We start from the raw sequence: 21115 nt of genomic DNA, 5'->3' as shown, positions 1-21115 counted from the left end.
GCCCCAGTGGGACTATCTGGGGACTGCAAGTGGCCAGCCCTATGCCGAATTGCCCCACTGCTGCCGCCCTCTGTGGGAGGTGACCAGGCAGGTGATCAGGGGATGGTGCCGGCCCCCATCGCCCCGCCACTGGTCACCACCACTCCTCCTCCACCCCATCACCACCCTATCACCGTCCCCTCCCTCTGCCCACTGGTATGTGCCTTGGCTGGCCTGGAGCCACCTGTTCACCAGCCCTGCCCCCCCACTCAATGGTCATTCTGCCATTCAGTCAATTTGCATATTAAGCTTTTATTATATAGGATGAATATATATTCATTTGATTATGATTTTTATGTTTTCTCCAGAAGTCTTTGTAAAGAGTTAAAAATAGTTTATACCCTGAATCCATTGCATTGATCATATGAAACTTACAAAGTGAACAAAATCAGTGAAGAGTACCTTAATGTCAATCCTTTTGAGCATTTAACTCTTCTTACTTACTCTTCTCTTGGGATATCCCACCTGGTGGTCAGTGCGCATCATAGTGACCAGTCATTCCACCATTTGGTCATTTGCATATTAGGCTTTTATTATATAGGATACTCTGTAGATGAGGCCCCCTAGAACCATAAGAAATGCAAAAAATTCACTGTTAACTCATTCTCGAATTGCCCCCACTTAAAATCAAATTGCCCCCCTGTGGGGCGTGTGCTGCACCTTGGGAACCACTGGGCTTGACACTTGTCCTCTCCGAGCTTCATTTCTGAATACATACGCATATCCCATAGGAATTGTAATCTCTTCTCCGCCTATCTCACTGGGTTGTCAGGAGGTTCTGAGCTAATAAACCTAGAAATGTTTCATCAAGTAAGTGATGTCTAAATGGGAAGGGATTGTTATTTTTAAGCCCACAGGTACCCTCACAGGTAGCAGGTGCTGATTAGGGGAGGAGGGCATGATTGTTTCCTGGGACTGTAGCTATGGAAGCTTTGTAGAGGGTTCTGCAAGCCTCGGAGGGGTGGGCTCTGGCCAGCAGCCCTGTAGTGGTGATGGTCCCTGGAGGCGCTGGTGGGGGGGGAGGGGGGCAGCGAGGCCCAAAGGGGAGTAACTGTCAATCCTTCCCGCTTGGCGCCATTCTTTCGCAGCTGTGTGTGCTCAGGGGTGCGGGGGCTGGGGTAGGGTGTTCGTACAGGGGCATTGGAAGAGCTCCCCGTGCCCGTTTCCTCTTCCTTCTTTGCAGTCTGGGCTCCTGTCAGGCACTCTCCTCAGACCGCCACCAGGAACTTGGCTCTCCGGCTGCCCCGCCCCTCCGTGGCTCCCTGCATCCCTAGCCCCACTCAGCTCTCCCCGGCTTCCCGCCAGTCAGGAGGCTGCCAGGGAGCTCTGCTGCGGGCAGCGCAGTCCTGGGGCAGGGGGCAGGGGGTAGGGGTATGGGGAGCAGCTCCAGTAAAGTTTAGTAAACCCCAGGTCGGCGTTGGGATTGTGGGATTGGGCTGCGGGGCCGCGGGGCAATCTGCCTGGGCAGGACGAAAATCACATTAGACCTGGAGTCCCACCCCGCGGCCCCGCAGCCCAGCTCACCCTGTGAACAGTTGTGATGTGACAGCGTCCCCGAATAATTTGCCTATTTCTCTATTATATATATATATATATATCCACCACAGTGTATTGATAATACAAGATTATATATGTGAAAAGTGCATGTCATATAAATGCTAACTATATTGTACTTAGCTGCATGGAGATTTCTCCCCTTGTATTTGCCTAAACATACTTGGGGGAACTGCTTTCTTACTAGACCTATTTGGTTTGTTCTATATTAAGTTTTTTTACAGATTTCTACCTGATATTTTTCCTACTGTAAGCTTCTTTCTACATTTCTATGCCTGTTTCTTATTTTATATGGATTACTTTTTCACTAGTTTATTCAAAAAATTTATTGTGCAAAGTGTCATAACAATACTGCCCTCAAAGAACTTAAATATTAATTGTAGATAAGGCATTTAGGCTACTTGGTTATCTTTTTATTTTATCCTCACCTGAGAATATGTTTTTTATTTATTTTAGAGAGGGAGGGACAGAGGGAAGAAGGGGAATGGAGGGGGGAGAGAGAAAGAGAGAGAGAAACATCTATTACTTCCCTCCGGTATGTGCCCTGACTGGGGATTGAACCCACCACCTAGGTTTGTGCTCTGACCCAGAATCGAGCCTGCAATGTTTTGGTGTACAGGACAACACTCCAACCAACTGAGTCACTGGGTCATGGCCTTGATTGCCTTTATTATTACTGTGTTTTCTTAGCTCTCCTAAAAAGAAGACATTACTGTTTTGTGAAGAGAGTTAGTTTTCAATACCTATTACTTGTCATTAACTAACAAGGAGAAATTTATAACTAGTATTAGAATAAAGCAAGAAAACTGTCTTGAAGTGGATATGGGAGATTTTTCCTTTCTTTTTCCTCTTAATCACAATATTTGCATGTGCTACAAAAATTAAAAAGGTATACATTATCAGTCTAGTTAGGAATTGAGCTGGGCATGTGTTCATTAGCCTCAGTGTACTACAGAGTTCAGATTTCTCTAGTGGTTGGTACTGTTGTGCTTAGGATACCAGAGCGTTTTTTGTTTTGTTTTGTTTTGTTTTGTTTGTTTTCAGTGTTCCTGGTACACCCTCAGCTTTCAGCTCTCTATGCACTCCTGTGCCACAGAGCACTTTTGCCCCTCCTTCTAGTGGTAGACTGGTATTAAAATGAGGGCATGTGGATTATCTGTCCTAGTCTTGCCTAAATTGTAAGCATGCCTTGTGTACTTGGAGCCACTGGGGGACTTTCTCAGATTTTGTATCCCTCCTTCCTATAACAGGGTGGGACCATGTTTCTGTCCTCTCAGTGCTAGCAGACCCCTTTGGTATTGGTATAGGGGTTTTTCTTTTCTTCCCCAGGTAATGGATTTTTTTTCTTCTACCCTTCTCCGAGCTGCAGGGATTCTTTGCCTGTGCTATGGTGTAGTGACTCAGTTTGCTGACCTCCCAACAGATTTGTAGGAAATAAAGATATAGAGAAGTGATCTGGGCTTCTTACTCTTCCCCCAACAGTTAAGGGTCTTCTCCTGCAGGCCTGAACAACATGAGAAATACTCTCTGTAATACAAAAATTAATTTTATTTTTGATTAATTTGTTGGTCTTTTAGAATTTCTGGTTTTTGTATTGTATTTAGAAAAATACTTCCCTACTCTAAGAATATTCTCCCATGTTTTCTGCAATTTCTTTTTTGGTTGAATATTTTAAAGTGTTGTGGTTCATTAGGAATTTATTTTGGTGTAAGGTGCAATGCACATCTTGTTTTTTCTTTTTTTATATATATTTTTATTGATTTCAGAGAGGGAGAGAGAGATAGAAACATCAATGATGAGAAAGAATCATTGATTAGCTGCCTCCTGCACGCCCCCTACTGAGATCGAGCCTGCATTCTGGGCATGTGCCCTTGACTAGAATCAAACCCAGGACCCTTTGGTCCACAGGCCCATGCTCTATCCATTGAGCAAAACCAGCTAGGGCTATCTTGTTTTTTATAATGAACAGCTAGTTTTACCAAAATCATTTACTGAATAATCCATCTTTCTCCACTGTTCATAATTTTACCATAAATAGGAAGCTGCATTTGTCTGTAACAGAAAGTCTGGTCAATAGTGAGTTTAAATTCACAGGAGTTTGTCTCATGCAAAATAAATGTATGAGTAGATAGTACATGGTTGGTTCCACTTCAATAGAGCAAACACCTAGACTTTTTCCATCTTTCTTTACCATTTTTTATATTTTTCTTTTTTTTTAATAATTCAACCGAGGATATGTTTTTATTGATTTTTAGAGAAAAACATTAATGTGACAGAGAAACATCAATCAGTTGTCTCCTGAACATGCCGGTGATAGAACCGGCAACCTTTTGGTGCAGGGGACAACGCTCTAACCAACTGAGCCACACCAACCAAGGCTAAAAAGTTTATACTTTTGAAATTTTCAATTAAAAATTCTATTAAAGTAATTGAAAGATGCATAACATAGGTATCATGAATACTTCGATCTGAATTCAATGGCACATACCTTTTTTATCTAAACTTCTGTAATAATTTTTGTTTTCTGCTTCAAATTATCTCAACTAAGACCCAAATGCAACAAAATGGAACTATTATTTTAGATGAATGGCTTAAAACAATTCAATACTGGGTCTAAGTAATAATTTTGAGTACATTAAGAATTAGTTGTAGATGATAAAAATAAACAAAAAAGATAAAGCTGTCAATGTACCTGTGTAAGTTATCTCCACTTTCTGTCCACATTTACTTTGAGAAAAAGGTCCCTTTACAGGTAGGAAGAAAAAATAAATGTTCAAATTAATATCATATGTTATATTTAATATGTTATTTTTATCCCTTTTAGGACAGTGGTGATTATCCCCTTACCATGCCTGGACCTCAGTGGAAAAAATTTCGTTCAAACTTTTGTGAATTTATTGGCGTCCTGATTCGACAGTGTCAGTATAGCATAATTTATGATGAGTATATGATGGACACAGTAATCTCCCTTTTGACTGGTTTGTCAGACTCCCAGGTCAGAGCTTTTAGGCATACAAGCACCCTTGCTGGTGAGTAACCAACATTTTATTTCCTTTTCATTTAGTTTTATTAAATATGTTCTATTCTATTTAAACCTTCAAGTTAAATATTAATTTAAAATTATTACTGTGCTCCTGAAAAATATCATTTCTCTCCCTTTCAAATTCATCTGAATGGTTTGTGTTAATCTGTTCAGGTAAAATATATGCCTATTTTGATACCTAGCATTTGATAGCCTTGAGAATGAAAATTTCTGGCAAATGTCAACAAATATCTCTCTGAATTTATTTTCCTTTATTCTTTTATAATTAAAGAAATTTTAGGAATCTAATAGGCCATGTTCTTTGATAACCCCAAATAATAATAGTTGAAATTTCAAATTCATAGTATTTTTTTACTTACATTGTTTTATTGCTCATTGTTATTGTCCATAAATGTGTACATATTTATTTGTTTATATATTGAAAACAATTCCATCTAATTATAATAAGGTAATTGTTACCTAGCTGGCTTTCTTCCTATTTATAGTACTATACTACCCTAAGCATATCTGAATGTAATGTCTCTCAAAACAGTTCATTTATGTAGACTGTAGATAATCTGAAAAACTGATAGTTTATAGTTTTCACTTTTACTTTCATCTTATAATTATCTAGATAACATCTCAGCCAAGTACATCAATTTTTTTCCTTGGTTTTTTTTTCCATAACAAGGTAATTTTGTAATTGTTCTGTTTTCCTTCAACTACTTTAACTGTGCTTACCTAAAATGACTATTCTTTTTCACTTATGATACAGAGTGTGTCTGTGTGTGTTTGTACATGCACAGATATTTAAATACTCCCAAATTACATTTTTTTTAGTAGCAGTAACTTTGTTTATATTCATCTCATACATTATCAGAACAAAAGTTAGATTTAGTTTCACTTCATTACTATTCATCTGGCATTTAGATTTCTCATTTATCTAATATAATTAAAGCATTGATTTGCAAATTTTAGCATGCAGTAGAATCATCTACAGGGTTTAACAGGTTTCTAGGTTATGCTGATATCTTGGTGACTACATACTGCAAACCCCTTGATTTAATATTTTGACTTTTTTTTTTTCGCTTTAACTGTTATGAGTTACCAATACTTTTTCCACCCCCCTTTCTCAGTGTAGTTTAGTTCATCTATTCTGTTAGTGTCCATTATTCTTAGTTACAGTTCTATAAGAAACAACATGAAACATAGTTGGTTTTGGTGTGTTTTTTTAAGGGTGTCCTTTTGCTCATTATTAGGAAAATACCTTATACCCAATTTTATCTTTTTTAAAAAGGTAAAATAAAACCAATTTATTGTTGAAATTTTCCTGTACAGAACAAACATCAAACAGTTTATTCTGTTTCTTGAGAGTATCTTCTTTCTCATTATTAGGAAGAAAAAGAGATCTTTTTTTAAAGTTACTATATATTATTTATTATTAAAAAGTATCTGATATGATGCATTCTTTTCTTTCTAATTTCATGACTTTTAGTATTTTCTGCATTTGGTATTTTCTTTATATTTTCTATTTACTTTTCATCTTACTTTCTTCTATCTATGTATAGAATGTCCATTTAGCTGGTTGTCAGATGGATAGCAAATTCAGTGATTGGAAATAAGCAAACTTAAACATAAAATAGAAATTGATTCTGAATAGCCAGAGTTGCTGTTATAAAAAATTAAGCAAACATGAGATGCTATCTTTCTGATACAATTGTGAAATGATAATTCATAACAAAAAAAAGAGGACAAAAAATGATTTACAGATATCAAAATAGAGATCAATCTTGGGGCTTCTGTAGGGGCAAGCTACCTCTCTTTAATCAGAAAGCCACGTGCATTTTGTATAAAAGATTAAATATATGTCACATACTCTATTTAAGACAACAAGAGAAAGAACTATATATTGTAGAAATATGCAGAATATTTTTACTTTTAAAACGTTTGAATTTCCTGTAAAATGCACTTTATTTCATTTGCATTTGTTCTTCACTGCCATGTCAATGAAGTATTTATCACCTACTTTATGATGGTCCTTTTCAGTTCTCCTTTCCATTGGCACGTTTTCGGTGACTTTTATTAATGTATTGTTTTTCCCTATATTTATTCCTTTGGTTATATACATATCCTAATTTTACATCTACTTAAATATATTTTAATTATGGCTTTCCTCCTGTTCCCTATGAGTTGAGTAGCTCCCTCCTCCTTCCAGTGCCTCCTTCTGTCTTTCTCTTTGCACAATTTACCTGTGATCATGCCTGGACCTTTTTAAAAAAACTGCTTGATGAATGCTCTTATTTTGTCTTACCTAAGTGCTATTTTTATATGATTATCTAGCTTATTTGAATTTGAAATTACTTTTCTAAATCAGATATCAAGAAAAACAGATCATTATATTTATACTGCTTTTTCAAAAGCTAAAACCATTTTTCAAGTCATCCTCAAATTTACTTCAAAATATTACTGTAATTTCCATGTGTCTGTGTTAATGATTATACATTCCAAGACTCAGTTTTATAAAATGTGTGACATATCAGTCACCCTGCACTTCAACAAAGCACAGAGATCTTCTTGTTGAGAACGTAATCCCAGGGTGGGTAATAATTATCTATCTTTTCAAGGATTTCTGTTCTCATCTTTGCCCTCTTGTTTGTTTTTTTCTTTATGGTATGTGTGTTCAAGGGGTAGATTAAAAGATAATCATTTTTATTCACTTTGCAGGACGAGTCTTGGGGACTAGATAAAATGGGCAGGAACATTTAATCCTCTGCTTCAAAGACTATGTGCATGGACAGTTACAAGGCAGTTATGGCCAGATATGAGTATCGGCTTTGGAATAAAATGCTCCTTGACATTGCTTATATCTTAGCTGAGAAGAGAGACAATCAGGTTAGTTCTGTAGGATACAGATGTGATGAGTTCCAGAGCTTCATAAGTCATCACAGTGGTCTTATCAGTAATACTTTTTAATCTGTTTCCAAATACCCCATTTTCTTATTATCAATTAAATAATGTGTCCCAATTTCACTGTTATGCATTGCATTTAATTATACTTTTACCACATTTCCATTAAAATTTTTTATCCTGTAGTACTTTAGGTCTATTCCACAATTATAAGTAGTGTATTTTTTTTATTGTGGGTAAACAGTGCTTTTTCCCCTTTTTTGAATTCTCTTTACCATTACATTGAAACAGACTATTAGCAATTAAATTTTATAGCATATTTTTGTTACATTTTTCTGTACTTTCGATTGGAAATTTAAAACATACTTTCTATTTATTTTTGACCCATTTTAATAAAGAAGCTTCACCTTATAATACGGTTTTCATTAACTATTAATCTTCAGAATTAAATGTCCTTATTTCTATTCTAAATAGTTATCTCAGTTGGACATATTAGAACATAGTTTGTGGGTTTAATTTATATAAGTAGTATTGTTATTGTTATTTTGGCAAATTTAAAATCAGAGACTAGGCACATTTTTTTTTCACCCAATTAGGTGAAACTTACCTGAGAAAAATTTTTTTCCCAAGGTCAAAAATGGATAAGATTTTTTTTTGTGTTGCCACTTTGTTAATTGGTATTATGAAGAAAATTCTACTCAGTGAATCTATTTTTCCTATTTATAATGATATTATTCTTAGGTGTTTGCTTTTTAAAATGTATACCAATACTTTACAACAAATGTTTACTTCAAATATCTTTTAGATGGCAGCTTGCAAGATGAATAATGTTGCTTTAATTTTTTTATTTTTTGCTATTTTATCACCATAATTTTCTATGATGTTACAAATAAATTAATATTGACTATCTCTCACTTCTTAGTTGAAAATGCTAATTTGAAAAAAGGGATTAAGAATACAAAACTGATATTAATAATGGCATAGTGCCTGCTGGTATGGCTCAATGATTGGGCGTCAAGCAATGAATCAAGGCCACCTATTTTATTCCCAGTCAGGCACATGCCTGGGTTGCAGGCTCAGTCCCCAGTAGGGGGTATGCAGGAGGCAGCCAATAGATGTTTCTTTCTCATTGATATTTCTATATCCCTCTCCCTTCTACTCTCTCTAAAAATCAATACAAACATATTTTTAAAAATAATGGCATGGTGATTGAGTCTCTTCTGTTTTTCTAAAGTGAATTTTGGAAAATAACTAGAAAATGTGAGTAAGATTGTTATATGATAGTCAAGTGACCTTAGTATGCCATGCCAGGAGGCTAATCTTTACCAGTCGATAAAAGTAAACATTTCTGTATACCTTATTGTTAAACAGTACTATGTTGACATATGATTGATTTTACATTGACATAATATTTATTATTAATTAACATTCTTTACCAAGTCAACATCCTTGGATTTCTGAGAAAAAATATCATGTATGAAATTGCTCTGTTCTCCATTCATAGACTGAAAATCATTCAACCTTAGTAAATTGACTTTTTTTCCTTTGGCCTTCAGTTCCTTAAACCATGTAATACAGTGGTTCATAGAATGGGTTCTGGGCCAGACTGTCTGGATCCATATCCCTATATGCCGATTATTAGCTGAGTTACTTGGACAAGTCCTTCACTTATCTGGTGGCCTCATTTTCATCATATGCTAAGTGGAGAAGATAATGATAGCTACCTTATTAAAAAAAATTAGGCGTGTTTGGATCGGTGCCAGACATTTAGTAAGCTACTGATATTATTCAGTAAAGACATAAAGAGCTAATCGTGTTTGAAGTGTTTCATTCATTCATGTTTTTACTTAAAATTTATTAAACACCTACTCTATTTTTGTAATAAAAGACATTACAAGTGGGAAATTAGAAATAAACAAGTAAATAAATTAGTTGTATCAAAACTGCTATTAAGAAAACTAACAGCATGAATTTTCATTTTACTTAGTTGTTGGCTCTCAGGTTCCAAATTGTACTTATTAAATCAGTAAGATATTTATAAGTCTTAACCAGACATAATATTTCTGGTTATCTAGAATATACGGTTATCCCTGAAAAATTTAGCTCATTCTGTCATCATCAAAGAACAGACTATAAAGTATAGATAATCTCTCCTTGTCTTTATATTTTATGTTTCTTACCTATTTTTTTAGCCTAGAATTTATTTTTTATACTGGAGGCCCAGTGCATGGATTCGTGCACCAGTGGGGTCCCTCGGCCTGCGGGGATCAGGCCGAAACTAGCTCTCCGACATCCCCCAAGGGGTCCCGGATTGTGAGAGGGTGCAGGCCAGGCCGTGGGACCTACCAGTGCACAATCGGGTGGGGAAGGGACCGCAGGAGGGCTCCAGGGCATGTCTAGCCTGACTCACCCAGTCCCTCGTCCGGACCCCAGCAGCAAGCTAACCTACCAGTTGGAGCGTCTGCCCCCTGGTTGTCAGTGCGCATCATAGCGACTGGTCAAACAAGTCGGAGGGACAATTAGCATATTAGGCTTTTTATGTAGAGATGAATCTCAAGAAGTATTGTAATTATCATTGTAAACAATCTTCACATTAGAGCACTGTATTGATTTTTAACTATATATTAATTTCATTTCTGGATATCACCACAAAATATATTTTTCTAGAGTCTTACCTTCTCATTACTTTGTCTTTGCACTATTACTTTTTTTTTAATCACCTTTTTTTTTTCTTCACTCCCCCAGTACATGTAACACTTTTTTTTCAGTTTACTAGAGTTTTTGTATATAGTAGCCTTTTGGTGTTCTCATGGGACTAATGCCCATAATTAAGCAAATTTGCAAATGTCACTACATCATATAACTGTACCCATAAAATACATTAAACTTTAAGAATGCAATTACTCTTTCAAATCTGTAAGTATGGCTATCTAAAGTAAAATTTAAATTTTTCTAGTTTTAAAGAACTATTTTTTTTAGAATTATCTCTTTTACTTTTTATCATCAGGTATGGAAATTAGCTTTCTTTTGAGGGTTTTTGTAAAGAAATTTTTGAGATTTCAGAAAAGGAAAAAACATACAAAAATAAAAATTAGCCATAATCAGACCACCTCATAATTGCGATACCATGTTGGTATTAAGTTTTTTTTCTCATGTGCACATTTGTGATGATTTTTTGTTTTATTTTTAAATAAATAATAGGATGTTATAATCAGTTTTGTGACATGCATTTTCTTTGTTTTTAAATTTTTATGATTATGTTTAATATAGCTGCCTCATTTTCTAAACTCTAGATGTCTTTTAAGTTATTTAATTTTCTGCAATTGTTTGTATCCTTTGCCTTTTGTTGGATTCCCTGTCATCTTTTGATTGCTTGCTTTTTTCATTTATTCTCTCCTTTTTGGGTAGCATATTTTTTTATAGCTTCTTGAGAAAAACAATATTGGAGAAGTATATATTTGAGATGTTATATGCCTGAAAAGTATATTATATCCTCATGTGTAATTGTCTGATCCAATATAAAATACATTATTGAATATTTTCTAAAGTATTTTTCTCAGCTTTTGAGTCCTGATCCCTTTTGCTCATTTCCCTGTGTTTTATTGAACTTAATATGGAGTGCTATTTTAAGTTTTCTAAGAGTTCTTTCTCATTCTCCTAGCCTTTTTTAAAACTTTGTTCCATTGATTTTAATATCTTATCTCATTGACAATGTTAATTATTACTGTGAAATGTTTTTCTGCTCCCCTCACTGGCCTCTTCTGATTCTCTGCTTTTATCACTGTTGTTCATGTTGGGAACTTTCCTCAAATATCACAGATTCAACCAACTACAGATGGAAAATATTCAAAAAACCATGTTATGTTGTTGCTGACTTGTAGAGCCTATGTACTGAACATGTACAAACATTTTTTTCTTCTCATTATTTCCTAAACAACTGTTTACATAACATACATTGTATTAAATCTTATAAGTAATTTAGAGATGATTTGAAGTATACAGGAGGATGTTGATAGGTTATATGCAAATACCACACCATCTATATATATAAAAGCCTAAGCGACTGTCCGACCGGTAGCTATGCTGCGCAGTGACCACCAGGGGGCAGATGCTCAATGCAGGAGCTGCCGAACAACAGCAACTTTGCAGAATGCCCTCTTGCACCCCAGGACGCCTCAGGAGATATCGGACTGCCGGTTTTGGCCTGATCCCCTCAGGCCTGGCCGAGGGACCCCACCTGCCGAAGGGACCCTGCTCACTCTGCAGACGCCCTTTGAGTCCCAGCACCACCCCAGATGCCGCCGGCCCAGGAGGGACTCCAGGAGGTTGACTCCAGGGCGTGTCCGGCCTATCTCACCCAGTCCCACCCCACCAACCACTTTCTAATTTCCATTCAGTGTGCACGAATCTGTGCACTGGGCCTCTAGTATTATATAAGGGACTTTAATTCCTGAATGCTTCTGGGTTCTACAGAGCAAAATAGTTTTGTGGGTTTTTTCTTTTAGAAATAGTTGTCACACTTATTGATAATTTGGTTTGATGTGTGTGCTCTCTGCTCATCATTCTGCTTTCCATATTCATATATTAATATATTGTCATTTGGCGTTGCACGTATTGTCTCTTGATTTATTAAAGGTGAAAATTGTTTTTTCCTTATTATAGTTGGGTTTTTAAGAGGCACAAGGATTGGTAAATCTTTATTATTTAGAAAGTAGAAGTTGTAAGCCTTTTTGTTTCTTTAAATAAGTTTTTTTTTAACAAAGAAGAAATATAATTATACCTCTCTTACAGATTTAGTTTGTTCTATTAGCAAACATATTTCTAGGGTGTACAGTAATAGTTTCCAAATGTATAGTAGATACAACTGAATATAAATGCAGTTTTTAGTTTTCATTTTTATGTTTAGAAAGACATAAATGCAAATTGTTAGATATTGTTTAAAAGAGTCACCCTAGCCGGTGGCTCAGTTGATTGGAGCATTGTCCCACGCGTGCACCAAAAGGTTGCAGGTTTGATTCCCGGTCAGGACACATCCTAGGTTTCAGGTTTGATCCCTGGTCAGGGCGTGAGGCAAGGGATCAATTTTTCTCACATTGATGTTTTTTTCTCTCTCTTCCTGACCCTCACCCTCAATGCCTACAATCTTAATTTAAACCATTTTATTTGCTGGTAACCAATTCCTTTTGTTCCAGTGTTTTTCCTCTGTGTTTCCAGCTCCAGTAATGTTTTTCTTCTATTGGGACTGTAAATCCATTAATGCTATATTTTTAGTGTTTTAGTATACTCTTTATGTCTTCACTTCTTCAGTTCAGATTCTGTCCTTCAGATTTTTTATAATCATGTCCTACTCCATACCTGCACCAAAGCAGCTGAAAGTGGCTGATGAAAAACACATAATCATAATGTTGGGGCTTTACATTTTTCTCTCAAGTGGACCTTTAATGCTACCTAGGAATCCTATTACACTATTCCACTTCATGGATTTGCCACTTTCTTAAAAGATTATTTTATACCTTCTTAAACCTATAATATCTCGTATCCTCTTAGCTGATTATCTAGCTTGCTTAAATAGAGACAGAAGAGATTAAGGATTAAGCCTACTTACTAGTATCTAGGTGCAACTGTGTCCATATCTCTTATTACAGCGCCCTCTATCTAGGGTCAGTCCATACCCTGTGCAGTGGATCTAATTCCTGTTCACTGCCTTAAGAACTTTGCTCTCCAAGATGTTTTTTTCTCTCCCGACTTCAATTTCCCCACTTTTATTAGATAATATTTATCATTATACTAATATGCTATAGCAGCTCTGATCTTTTAGAAACATTCTTAATCAGTTAGGGCTCTCCACCAACACAGAACCAATAGAAGATATACTTATTTGCGCGCGCACACACATACATACATACATACATACACACACACACACTAAGATAGGTGTGTGTGTGTGTGTGTGTGTGTGTGTGTGTGTGTGTGTGTGTGTGTGTGTATGTGTTTGGGAGAAGGAGATTAACTTCAATGAATTGGCTCATGAGATTGTGGGAACTGGCAAATTTGAAATTTGTAGAGCAGGCCAGCAGGCTAGAAACTTAGGCAAGAGTTGTACAGTTTTGAGGCAGATACTCCTTCTCCAGGAATACTCAGTTTTTGCTCTTAAGGCATTCATTTGATAGGATGAGGCCCACTACAGTATTGAGGGTAATCTCCTTTACTTAAAATCAACTGAATGTTGCCCAGGCCAGTGTGGCTCAGTTGGTTGAGCATCATCCCATGCACCAAACAGTTGCCGGTTCCATTCCTGGTCAAGGCTCAGGCTCTGGTTTTGGCTTGATCCCCAGTAGGGGGTGTACAGGAGACAGCCGATCCTTGTTCCTCTCTCACATTTATGTTTCTCCCTACTCCTTTCCCTTCCTCTCTCTCTAAAATCAATAAAAATACATTTTTTTTAAATCAACTGAATGCTAATCATAGCTACAAAATACATTTACAGTAACACCTACGTTAGTGTTTGATTTAATACTATCACATAGCCAAGTTGACATGTAAGATTATCATACCTTCCCTTATTTTCTTACATCCCTCTAGCTGCAATTCCATTTCTCCCTTTGCTAATCTCAAAGAATTTTTTCTGTTCACTATTTTTACTCACTCCCCTCCTATTCTCCCTTTTTAAAACTGTATTTTATTTTTAGAGAGAGAAGGGAGAGAGAAAGAAACTTGGATGTGAGAGAGAAACATCAATCAATAGAGACAGAAGAGATTAAGAATTAAGCCTACTTATCTAGGTGCAGCTGTATCCATCTCTCTCTCTCTCTCTCTCTCTCTCTCTCTCTCTCTCTCTCTCTATATATATATATATATATATATATATATATATATATATATGCATGCCAAGTGACCTGACTGACGCACACTGCGGCCGGCCAACTGGCCCAATAGGGCAGGACCAGCCAGCCAACCTCCCTCGGCCCCACCCCCCAAGCTGGCCCCGCCCCCAATCGGCCCCCAACACCCTGATCGGGGGTGGGCCAGCCAGACCCCACCTGTGCTCGAATTCATGCACTGGGCCTCTAGTATATCCATATCTCTTATTACATTGCCTCCTATAGGCACCCCAACAGGGGATTGAATCAGCAACCTGGGCATCTTCCCTGATTGAGGAATCAAACCCACCCCTTTTCATGTATGGGAGAACCCTCCAACCAACTGAGCCATACCGGCCAAGGTTCCTCTTACTCTCTTTGAACCCACTCCAATCAGGTTTCTCTCTCTACCACTTCAGTGCCTTTGCTCTTAAGGTAAGCAGTACCTTTTTATTGTCCAAATCACCAGGCAACTCAGTTATCATTTTCTCTGTGGAAAGACATAGCTACTTATTTCTTCTTCTTTTTTTTTTTTCTATGTCCAACAGTTGTTTATGTGTACATAACAGCAATAATATTTCAGTTCTGGATGGTGGACAAATGGTGGTAATGCAGGTACGACCCTCTCTGGTTTGGTCCTGGGCAATCTGCAGTGACGCACATCTGCTGACTGCTAGTATGGCAAGGCATGGTCAGCGTCTTCTATCTCTGGACTGTTTCTCTTCTGTCTTCATGGCTGGAGCACTCCTGTCAATTCCTCTCTGTTGCAGGAATCCACATGGTCTCGGAGTTGTTTTCTGAAAATATACACACATATTCTCGACCAAAAGTTAATAAAGGAATATTTTCTATAAATTTGACTTGCGATCCTTTTTCATTTTTTTGCCCCAACGATTTTCCTTTGGCTTGTTTTGACACCATGTATGTTTTACCTGGGTGTCTTGCTGTTAGCATTACAAATGAAAGTTAATTTTCTAAAGTAAAAATTTTCTAGATGTAATTTATTTACAGGATATTTTTCCTTACATGATATTCTTCTACTATCCCCCCTTTTTTGGTTTAAATATTGGGAGGCTTTTGGAAGTTTTATGCTGTAATCTTGATAGCTTTTAAATTTTACCTTTTTGCACTAAAATGTGACTGCTTTAGGTTCATTATATGTTACGCAATTTTACCATGAGATGAACTACCAATAAAAATTTTAGTTAACACTTTAGAAACAGCTTTTTTGTCCAGTACAATTGATTTTTCTAGAGTATTTGCTTATTTTGATTGGCCAATTTAAATTAGTCTGAAAACTTGACTACTATTTTACTGCCAAATTTAATACTCTAACAACCATCTTGTTTTACCCTGTAAATATTAGTGGAGAGGATTATTTGCCTTCTTGAGTAGACCCTGAGCATTCCTGGTGCTAGGATGGATTTAGATGTCATAGACCCCAGTTCCCTGGATCATGGGTGCAAGACATCTACATCAAGTCTTGTTGCAGTGAGAGGGCATCTGCTGTCGGCCAAGTCTCTGTTACCTGGGTCCCGATTTGAGCTGGGCATGTGAAGCTGAGCAGCCATGGGGGCAGGAGATCTCCCTCAGCAGGGTTGAGGGTTCAGGCCCCTGCAAACTTGGGGGGGTGAAGGTCTGTGCCCCACCTCTGTTGACCCCCAAGTTCTCTCCTGATGGCCTCTATGCGACTGTGCCTGTCTTAGGTTGTTCCTTCCCTGAGGAATCTTACCCGTCGCTGGCTAACCAGCCATCCTCCGGGGCCAAGCAGAGTGATGTGAGCTTCAGTTCTGTCTCCTTGGTCGCCTATGCCCCCATGGCCTCCACGCCCAGCACCTGCCTTGGGATCCCCTCGCCTGCTGGCAGGGGCCCAGCACTGATAACATATCTTGTGGAACCCAGGTTTCTTCTCCAAGGAGGCCCAGCTCTCCCCACTGGGCAAGAGACAGATCCATGGTACCAGCCATCACGAGGTATCAACCTTGGCATGAACAGAAGCTCAGGCAACAGCTGTGGACAATTGGATTGTGAGAAGCGGGTCCCTCTTGGCCAAGAGGGCAAGAGGGGCCAATTTAGAATGCTCAGGTGCCTTCCCAGGGGGCCCTCTACACAGTGGAAGGGATTAAACCCTTTCATGTCCTTTTTTAAATTGCTGCCACACATTCAAAGAATTAGTTTGTAAGTTTGTTTGGGATAATTGTATAATATGCTGTTGTAATTCTAAAATATCTAGAGATGTGTTACGTTTGTCTCAAGCACCAAACAGATGATTTTTAAATTTTTTTTTTATCCCCACGGGTGCGATTAACTATTATAAGTAATGGGGGTGATCCAGATCTGGGAAAAATTTTAATAACAGTGTAGAATAATATCATGTAAGGATATTCTTTGTTCTAGTCCATGGCAATTCCCTTTCAAACTGGCTGTCTATTTCTTTTTGTATAGACAAGGTCTTAGTTACATTTTCTGCACCTCTACCGCGGGCAAGTAGTGATAGTAGTGACACCCTTTCTTTGGTGTCCTCACAAGCTAGAAACCTCTCTTTAATTCTACACACAAGGGGGCATTGTTTTGATTTTCTGTCATACAAAAGGGAAGTTGAGTGGAGACCCCTGTGTATTTATACTTTCTTGCCCCACCCATGGACCTCCTGGATGACCAAGGTGTTTGGTATTGTTGGTAACTACATTAGTCAGGGGATCAGCCCACATAAGGGGTCTTACCCATGAAGGGTCAGGAGCATAAGTCCAAAATACTTACCCTCTTGTCCCAGGTAAAATTACCGTACATCTCATGATTGCTAGCATGGCTGGAAAGACGTTCTCGTGCATTCTTGGGTTTCTGGTTACCTCATAATTTCTTCCCTAAGGTTTGACATTCTGATTGATGTTTCTCTGTTTCTGGATCTATTTTTCCCCCCATCAGTTTATGTTGTTCATTATATTCCACAAATGAGTGAGATCATGTGATATTTATCTTTCTCTGCCTGGCTTATTTCACTAAGCATAATGTTCTCCATCTCCATCCATATTGTTGCAAATGGTAAGAGTTCATTCTTTTTTACCGCAGCGTAGTATTCCATTGTGTAGATGTACCGCAGTTTTTTAATCCACTCATCTGCTGATGGGCACTTAGGCTGTTTCCAAATCTTAGCTATGGTGAATTGTGCTGCTATGAACATAGGGGTGCATATATCCTTTCTGATTGATGTTTCCAGTTTCTTAGGATATACTCCTAGAAGTGGGATCACTGGGTCAAATGGGAGTTCTATTTTTAGTTTTTTAAGGAAACTCCATACTGTTCTCCACAGTGGCTGCACCAGTCTGCATTCCCACCAGCAGTGCATGAGGGTTCCTTTTTCTCCACATCCTCGCCAGCACTTGTCATTTGTTGACTTGTTGATAATGGCCATTCTGACAGGTGTGAGATGGTACCGCATTGTTTTGATTTGCATCTCTCTGATGATTAGTGACTTTGAGCAGGTTTTCATATGTCTCTTGGCCTTCCTTCTGTATTCTTTCAAAAAGTGTCTATTTAGATCAGTTGCCCATTTTTTGATTGGGTTGTTTATCTTCTTTTTGTTAAGTTGTATGAGTTCCCTGTAAATGTTGGAGATTAAACCCTTATTGTTTATATCGTTGGCAAATAGGTTCTCCCATGCAGTGGGCTTTCTTGTTGTTTTATTGATGGCTTCCATTGCTGTACAAAAGCTTTTTATTTTGATGTAATCCCATTTGTTTATTTTCTCTTTAGCTTCCATTGCGCTAGGAGCAGTATCAGTGAAGAAGTTCTTTTGGCATATGTCAGAAATTTTTCTGCCTGTAGATTCCTCTAGTATTTTTATGGTTTCCTGTCTTATGTTTAAGTCCTTAATCCATTTTGAGTTTATTTTTGTGTATGGTGTAAGTTGGTGGTCTAGTTTCATTTTTTTGCATGTATCTGTCCAATTTTCCCAACACCATTTATTGAAGAGACTGTCTTGACTCCATTGTATGTTCATGCCTCCTTTGTCAAATATTAATTGAGCATAGCGATTTGGATCGATTTCTGGGTTCTCTATTCTATTCCATTGATCTATCTGTCTGTTCTTGTGCCAATACCAGGCAGTTTTGAGAACAGTAGCTTTGTAATATAGCTTGAAATCTGATATTGAGATCCCTCCTACTTTGTTCTTCTTTCTCAGGATTGCTGTAGCTATTCGGGGTCTTTTTTTATTCCAGATGAATTTTTTGAAAGTTCGTTCTAGGTCTGTGAAGTATGCCGTTGGTATTTTAATGGGGAGTGCATTGAAATTATAGATTGCTTTGAGTAGTATGGACATTTTGATGATGTTGATTCTACCAATCCATGAACATGGTATGTTCTTCCATCTGTTTATGTCCTCCTCTATCTCTTTTTTCAGTGTTGTGTAGTTTTCCGCGTATAGGTATTTTACCTCCTTAGTTAAGTTTATTCCTAGGTATCTTAATTTTTTTTGGTGTGATGGTAAATGGGATTGCTTTTTATATTTATATTTTTATTGATTTCAGAGAGGAAAGGAGAGGGAGAGAGAGAGAGAAACATCAATGATGAGAGAGAATGATTTATTGGCTGCCTCCTGCACGCCCCCTACTGAGGACCAAGCCCACAACCTGGGCATGTGCCCTTGGCTGGAATCAAACCTGGGATCCTTTAGTCCACAGGCTGATGCTCTCTCCACTGTGCCAAACCAGCTAGGGCCTACTTATTCCTTCTTGAAGCACTGTCTTTGCTTGTTTTCTGGAATACCACACTGCCCTTGTGGATCTTAGAAAGCTAAGTTGTAAATACTGAATTAACTCAGGACTCAATCTTCAGATGTCTTTATCTTTTGTCTTCATTCACTCCTTAGTGAATAAAGTGAAAGCCAATTCCATAGGGTTTTTTAATTCTATTAAAATATAATTATGATGGGAGAGATAATACAGTCGTGTGACCTTAAAAATTAAAAAACACATAGTATGGTGCAATGTCACTTTTCCACTCACAGTTCTTAGCCATCAAATTCTCTTCCTTGAAGACAACCAATTGCCAGTTTCTTACATATCTTTTCATATTTTCTACACTAATAAAAGAGAAACATGCAAATTGACCATACCTCTGCTACGCCCACCAGCCAATAAGAGCGAGTATGCAAATTAACCCGACAAAGATGGCAGCGGCCACGGAGCTAGAGCAAGCAGGAGGCTTGGGTTGCCCCTGGCGATGGAGGAAGCCAAGCTTCCCACCTGCCCTGGCCAGCCCTGGCCTCCACTCAAGGCTACAAAGTTTCAATTATAGAAGATAAATAAATCCTAGATACCTCCTTCCAGCTGGCCCTGGCCTCTGCTCAAGGAGGGGCTGAAAAAAAAAAGGAGGGGCTGGGAGCTTGGGTCACCGGGGGGCGTGGCCAGCCTGCAAACAGCTATTAGCCCCTCACCCAGACTGGCCAGGTACCCCAGCGGGGACCCCCACCCTGAAGGGGGTGTGGCCAGCCTGAAAACAGCCCTTAGCCCCTCACCCAGGCTGGCCACACCCCCGTGGGGTAAGGGTCCCCGCTGGGGGGTTTGACCAGCCTGCAAACAGCCATCAGCCCCTCACCCAGGCTGGCCACACCCCCATGGCCTGATTTCTATAACCCAGCAGTAGGACATCCTTCAAGGGGTCCCAGATTGGAGAGGGTGCAGGCTGGGCTGAGGGACCCCCCCCCCCCGCTGCCCCGTGCACGAATTTCGTGCACCAGACCACTAGTATGATAATAGTGCATGCATATTTAATGAGAGGCAGTATGCTGTAATGGTTAACAACTTGGATTACAGAGCATGATTGCCTGTAATTAAATTCTATCTCTGCCAGATACTGACTGTATGACTTGCAAGTCTCTTAGCCAATCTGTGCCTCAGTTTTCTCTTATGTTAAAAAAAAAAAAAAGATAATTATAATAGTGCTTATTTGATAGAGTTGTGAGGTGTAAATGAACAGGTATGTATAAAGAGCTTAGAAGAGTGACTGGCACATAAAAATAGAAAACACATTCCTTCTTTTGCATAAATACTAGCATAATATACACATTGATAGGCATTTTTCTCCCTCCCCTTCCTCATAAACAAATAACTTGGTGGAGTTTTTCTTGACAGCACACAAAATCATGCCACTTTTTTCTAACAGCTGAGTAGTTAACCATTGGATGGATGTGCCATCCAGTTTTTGTGTCTAAATACCAATATCTTTGATGATGACAACTTCCAAATGTTATATCTACTAGACATTTCTACTCACTAGTAGATACCCAATAACCACAAAACTTCTCTTCTTGCATTTTCTATTTATGTCAATTCCTACATATAATCTATTATATTATAGCTCTACCTTCAAAATATATTTCACATCTAAACATTTTTCTCTACCTATTGCTACAACTTACATCCAAGCTAACTTTGCTTTACTGAGTTGCTCAAGGCCAAAATCTTTAGTCATCATTGCAACCATTCGTCAAAATATAGGGTGTCCCCCAAAAATGTATGTACACTCACTTTGAATAATTATAAAGGCAGTGTTTATTAAAATACATTTCATTTTTTATTTATTTTTTTAATCCTCGCCCAAGGAGTGAGGATATTTCTTTGATTTTTAGAGAGAGTGGAAGGGATGGCGAAGGAGGGAAGAGAGAGAGAGAAACATCACCGTATTAGAGACACATTGATTGGTTGCCTCCTGCTCATGCCCTGACCAGGGC

The 21115-nt window shown here is 38.1% G+C and overlaps 1 protein-coding gene across 1 annotated transcript in view; it reads left to right on the top strand.

Moving 5' to 3' along the window:
• The window catches only part of STAG1 (stromal antigen 1), a 331873-nt gene that overhangs the window by 172927 nt on the left and 137831 nt on the right, over positions 1-21115 (top strand). Inside the window, exon 7 of the mRNA XM_008152885.3 lies at positions 4418-4622. Coding sequence (XP_008151107.1) covers positions 4418-4622 — 205 coding nt within the window. The remainder of the gene's footprint in view (positions 1-4417; positions 4623-21115) is intronic.

Source organism: Eptesicus fuscus, chromosome 18 (assembly GCF_027574615.1).
Source record: "Eptesicus fuscus isolate TK198812 chromosome 18, DD_ASM_mEF_20220401, whole genome shotgun sequence".
Classification (NCBI taxonomy): Eukaryota; Metazoa; Chordata; class Mammalia; order Chiroptera; family Vespertilionidae; genus Eptesicus; species Eptesicus fuscus.
The sequence above is the reverse complement of the archived record's forward strand: the minus strand, read 5'-3'. Positions and strand labels throughout refer to the sequence as shown.